We start from the raw sequence: 5,430 nt of genomic DNA, 5'->3' as shown, positions 1-5,430 counted from the left end.
GGGCTGAGTTTCAATTCCCGAAAAAATGAATTATGCAGAAAATTGGAGAAAATGCTTACAAGAAATCTTTAGCATGGCGTAAAGAGTACTGTTAGGAATGGATCTCACATGGCGGCTCAGGGTGATTTAGTCTGACATGAATCTTCTTAAAGCATGTAAAATTACCGGCTATAGTATCGTATATATAATGTTTTTCATAGTATGTAATAACATAATAACCATACCGATGTTTGTCGAAACAAATAAATTATACATTATACGGTAATTATTTCTTACAAATTAAATTTAGAAACAAGCGTAAAACATAAAACCTTGCAAAACTTTGGTTGAATTTATGTTTTATGGTTGTTGTCACCAATTAAAAACCAATCGCATAAAAATCCAGAAAAACAAAGTTAAAGAAAGCTGACTTTTTAGAACTCAACCAAAGAAATAACGAAATACAATCATCAAATACAAAACAACTAGGTAATAACCTGCGTCTTGCGCGGGATGTGATTATTAGTTTCGTTATTTTTAATAAAAACACATTAAATCTGTTTAATCTGGATATTGGTTCAGTTTTAACTTATTTTTTGGTTTATTCTGTTAGAATGTTTGATTTTTTAGTTTTTTTTGGTAAAAACCAAAAACTATTATTATTTGTTTATTTTTATGTTATAAATTTTAGATAGTCGTCATGTCGAATCAATAGTTTCATATTATAGTTTGTAAACGGATAATAGTTCAAGAAAAAGAAAATAAAATTATTAAGACTAATCATTTCACTACAATTTGGTCGGTAGTGAAAGAAGCATTAAGAAAAAATATATTTCAACTTCCAGAAAAAAAATAGATACTTCAGTAGTGGTAAACACTTATAAAGTGCTCACCTCAAGGTGCACATGTATGTGTATGTAAAAGTATATAAAAATAAATGACAAATATATAAAGATATTGTTAATTAATATTAATGACATTTTTGTTCTAAATAATACATGAAAGATAAAATTAAAATTAATTAAAAATTAAAAGGCCTTGACATTAGTGAATTTTTTTATATAAAAAACTCAACTGTATCCATAAATAGTTGTGGGCACAGATCGAATATCCGAGTATTTGGAGGCATTCATGTCGATTCAATCTTTAGCCACTTGGATAGTCGGTGACTATGATATTCGAAATGATTTAGAATTTTAAAGAATATCCGATTTGATCCGTAAATAAAATTTAAAAAATAATTGAAAATTTAATAATAACGTTTTATTACAAAAATAAAATATTATTTACTTTTTAAATTTTAATACCTAATATAATAAATTTAATTTATAAAAATATTGTAAAACTTATATAAACTATAATATATATAACATATATATATATATATATATATAAAAAATTCTGTACATATATGTATATATATGCATATAATAGATCGAATTTGATAATCGCTCCTAAAAATATTGGTATTTGTGATTTGCTTTTCTTTAATTGTAGTAGTTGATTTGCTTCGTAAAGTTACGGATATCCATATTTTTTGGTTCAATTCAAAAAGGATAACGAATTGAATCAAAACTTATAAATATTTTGCCCAACTTTATCGGTAAACAATAAAAATAATATATATATAGTTTAGCTTTTGATTCGTTGTTTGTTTTGATTCGAACCGAAAAATCCAAAGTTTTATTGGAACCATGCATATGAGTTTTATATTCAAAAAAAAATACAAAGTATATAGTGTGAACATATTTATGAATATAGTGTGAACACATTTATGAATATAGTGTGAACGCGTTAACATATTTATTATCAAATCATTGTGAGGCTGCCACGTGTCTATTATAGTGTGAATGCATTTATTACGATGCTTCTCCTTTAATATATAAGGGATATGCGTTCAGTTAATATAATAGGGCCGTTGTAAGATCGTCATCCATTATGTTCAACACCATCGTATTCTTCAAACAACTTCTTTAACCATTCAAGATCAATTTCAACATCCATTCCCAGAGCTTCACCCGAAACATCAAAATCTGGTTTCTTGATCACCTTCAAATTCTTCAACTTTGAGGTAGCTTTAGTAACACCTTTGCTAGTCAAGCGCCCACACCCGAACAAATCCAAGTACTCTAGATTCGAACATCCTTCACAAAGATCGACAATTGCACTATCATTCAATGTGGAGAATAGTCGAAGTTCCAGGTGCTTCAACTGACTCATGTGTCTAACAATCGTATCCGCTTCAATGTCCCCATGATACTCGAAAGATAGATACTGCACATAGGTGCAATGCCTTAACCTCTTGACCTCGGAAGGCTGCATCGAGTTCCGTTTCAGAATCTGAAGATTTTTGCAATTCGTACCCACCATTTTCATACACGCACAACATATTTTAAAAGAGCAGCTTACATCAAGTTCTTTAAGCTTAGGGCAGTTTAATGCTATCTTTCTCATCGACACATCTGTAACCTTTGGGCAATATTTAACCCAAAGTACCTCAAGATTTGGGCACCTGCATATCAAAAGATTATATCAAACGTCTGTAGTTAATCACCAAACAAACTGAGAGGTACGTACCTCTCGGCGACGTATGAGAGAGATTTATCCGTACAATGTCTGACTCGAATCTCCGTCAGACTGCCTTGGCTCTGGTCGACAGCAGACCGGATGGTTGAGTCCACTTTTTCCTCGAATTCGGGGCTCCACCAGTAAAACGACTCAGGGGAAGACAGAAACTCAGCTTCGAGATCCAAGACAGTGTTGAAGGACGGGTCTTGACATAAGTTCATCCATGTCTTGCAGACCAGCATCGGTCCGTTCCATCGTTGCCCCATGCTCAGCCGTGAGAAAATGTCTAGGAGACATTCCGGAGCCAACTCTGACCAGTCATGGCGCAGTCTTGATCCCATCTGATCAAGAACAAAGAAGAATATATTGAGAAAGAAGATTATAGCTAGGATCCTAGTGATTGAATATGTCTAGAATAGAGTATATCATATTTGATCAAATAAAATGCTATGTTTCTTGATTTACTTTGCGTTTATATGCAGAAAGCGATTCTGACTTCTTCATCAGTTATAAAATCCAAGATATCTTCATCTTTCCTCTGTCGTTGACTCCTCAAGAGAGAGGGCTTGGTCGATCTTGTTTTGGAATAAACTTTACGAATAGTCTTCTGTTTGTACTATCTCCAATATTTATATATCTATATTTTCCCTCAAAAATATAAATTTTAGAACAAAGTTCTCTAACGTATTGCTATATTTTTCCTCTAAAAGGTGTTTGAATTAAAATCGTTTTTACCTATCGCATATATTTGTATCTATAAAAACATAAATAAATTATATATTATATTTGATTAGATTTCACTAAATCACAACACAAAATTAAGACTTTAACCAGCAGTAAGTTTGGTTAGTGGTTTTATGCAGCATAATTAGCGTGGTGTTTTTTTCCTTTAGAAATTATGGTATAAGTTTATTGAGTATGATTTTAATTTTTTTTTTACTGTTGATTTATTTTAAAAAACAACTGAAAGCCCTAGATAAAAGCTATAGATAAATTGATTTCCGAAGCTAACATGTGTTTTTTTTGCTGTATATCTAAACTATTAAAACTGAAGTACAATTAGTATTTAACCCTAAGTTTTCCTCAATAATTACAAGTGAATGCCACTCTATTTTTAATTAACAAATAAATTTACAAAAACTAATATATAAGTTTCCATAAAATCGTAAGTGAGATTCCCTAATATTTAGCTATTACAGCAACTTAAAAGATTGCAATCTTTCATTTCCTAAAAAAATCTAAAATATAAACACAGAAATCCTAAATATTCTATTAGAGACAAAATATGCTAGATAGTAGGTACATACGTAATACTTTCATTATACCATTTCATTAAAGTATTTGAGCAAAGTTATGATTGCTATGGCTTTTTGTACGTGAAATTGGTAATTGCAAACATAATTTATTCTTTATTAGTTAATTTCTTTTTATCATAAATATTTTAGCGTGTGCACTTATGAAATACAAAAAACCATACTAAAATCATATAATAAAGTCAAAATCATATGTAAATGTAACTTATGTTTAATAATCTAAATACAAAAATCCATACTAAAATCATATGTAAATTTAAGTTAGGTTTAATAATAAAAATACAAAAAATCCATACCAAAATCATATAGTATAAATTATTTATCATTTAAAAATTTTAAATTTCATAGTTACATCCAAATTTTAAATTTTAATAATCTATTTCTTATAAAATTAATGCTGTAAATATATATAATTAAATGAAAACTATCCAACTTATGTTTTAAAAATATTTATTTATTTGATTATTTCAAATAGTTAATGTGCTAACACTATATACTACAATCATATAAAAATATTGATCCAAATTGTTGTTCATTTGCTTATAAATGGTAGATTTAGTTATTTACAAATGAAAAAACTTTACTCACATCAAAATGAAAAAACATAGCATATTTTGTTTTTAGATTTTGCTTTATTAGTATACAAGAAACGAGAACTAAAATGAAAATTTGAAACAAATAAATTCTATTTACAAATTCAAATTTTACAATTATTGTATTTATAAATGACTGAATTTGCAATTTTTATATTTAGTATGATTATTGTTATTTTATTTACCATTACTCAGGTAAAACAATACTGTTGTATATTAAATGAATATAATACCCGCATGGACGTGCGGGTTAAGTTCTAGTTCGTTTTTAAATCTAAAGCATAATTGTTTTGTAAAAATGTTACAACATTTTCCAATCAACCCTTAAGTAACACTATACCGGTTTAGTGATAGTAAGTTGAACCAGGAAGCAGAGCTCGGTCAAAGGTGGTTCACGTGTATTGAAAGCGTCAGGCTGAGAACATAGAAGTCGTTGATAATGAATGATATTCTTTTGAACTTTACAATTATCTAAAATTTCTAGTCAATAATTTTACCAATCACACTTTGACTTTCTTAAAATTTCTCAAAGTCCTTAAAAACTCTCAAAGCGTCAACATCTATTTTTTCTTGATTTTTTTTTTTACTTTTTCTAAAAGTTAGCATTTGTGACTTTTAATTTTTTTTTTTCTAAAGCCACAGCCAATTGTTTTGTAAAATGTTTAGTTTAAAAGCCATGAGAGTCAAAGTCCTAGACAATCACAGATATGTGTGCGTCAGTGTGTGATCGTGAAGAAACCGTTGAAAAGGAAGACAAGACTTTTTTGTTCAAAACTTTGAAAATCCCTTCTTGCTCTTACGACTTGCATGATCATCGAATCACGAGGGGGCGCGGACGTAGCCTTACGGTTACGGGGGCATGTGCCCCCTACTCTTTTTTATTTTTTTTCTAAACAGCTTAAGCTAATTTGATTCAATTGTTCTTAGTTTAGTGAATAAACAAAAAAAGTGACCCTGGTTCATAGTGGTTTTGTCTT

At 29.3% G+C, this 5,430-nt stretch overlaps 1 protein-coding gene across 1 annotated transcript; it reads right to left on the bottom strand.

Annotated features, from left to right (window-relative positions):
* Positions 1 to 1,703: 1,703 nt before the first annotated feature.
* LOC103861990 (putative F-box/LRR-repeat protein 19) lies at positions 1,704 to 3,132 on the bottom strand. Its single transcript, XM_009139706.2, has 3 exons — positions 3,013 to 3,132; positions 2,557 to 2,888; positions 1,704 to 2,491 (listed from the first exon to the last, which is right to left on the bottom strand). The coding sequence occupies exons 1-3, from the start codon at positions 3,049 to 3,051 to the stop codon at positions 1,909 to 1,911; spliced, it is 954 nt and encodes a 317-aa protein (XP_009137954.1). The 5' UTR covers positions 3,052 to 3,132; the 3' UTR covers positions 1,704 to 1,908.
* Between the last annotated feature and the right edge of the window lie 2,298 nt (positions 3,133 to 5,430).

This window comes from Brassica rapa, chromosome A03 (genome assembly GCF_000309985.2).
Source record: "Brassica rapa cultivar Chiifu-401-42 chromosome A03, CAAS_Brap_v3.01, whole genome shotgun sequence".
Lineage (NCBI taxonomy): Eukaryota > Viridiplantae > Streptophyta > Magnoliopsida > Brassicales > Brassicaceae > Brassica > Brassica rapa.
The sequence above is the reverse complement of the archived record's forward strand: the minus strand, read 5'-3'. Positions and strand labels throughout refer to the sequence as shown.

Bases quoted from the DNA above. Each gene is read 5' to 3' on its own strand.
- LOC103861990 (XM_009139706.2), bottom strand. From the start codon at position 3,051: ATGAAGAAGTCAGAATCGCTTTCTGCATATAAACGCAAA. The intron at 2,889-3,012 runs GTAAATCAAGAA...GTTCTTGATCAG, and splicing joins TTTCTGCATATAAACGCAAA to ATGGGATCAAGACTGCGCCA. The intron at 2,492-2,556 runs GTACGTACCTCT...TTTGATATGCAG, and splicing joins CTCTCATACGTCGCCGAGAG to GTGCCCAAATCTTGAGGTAC.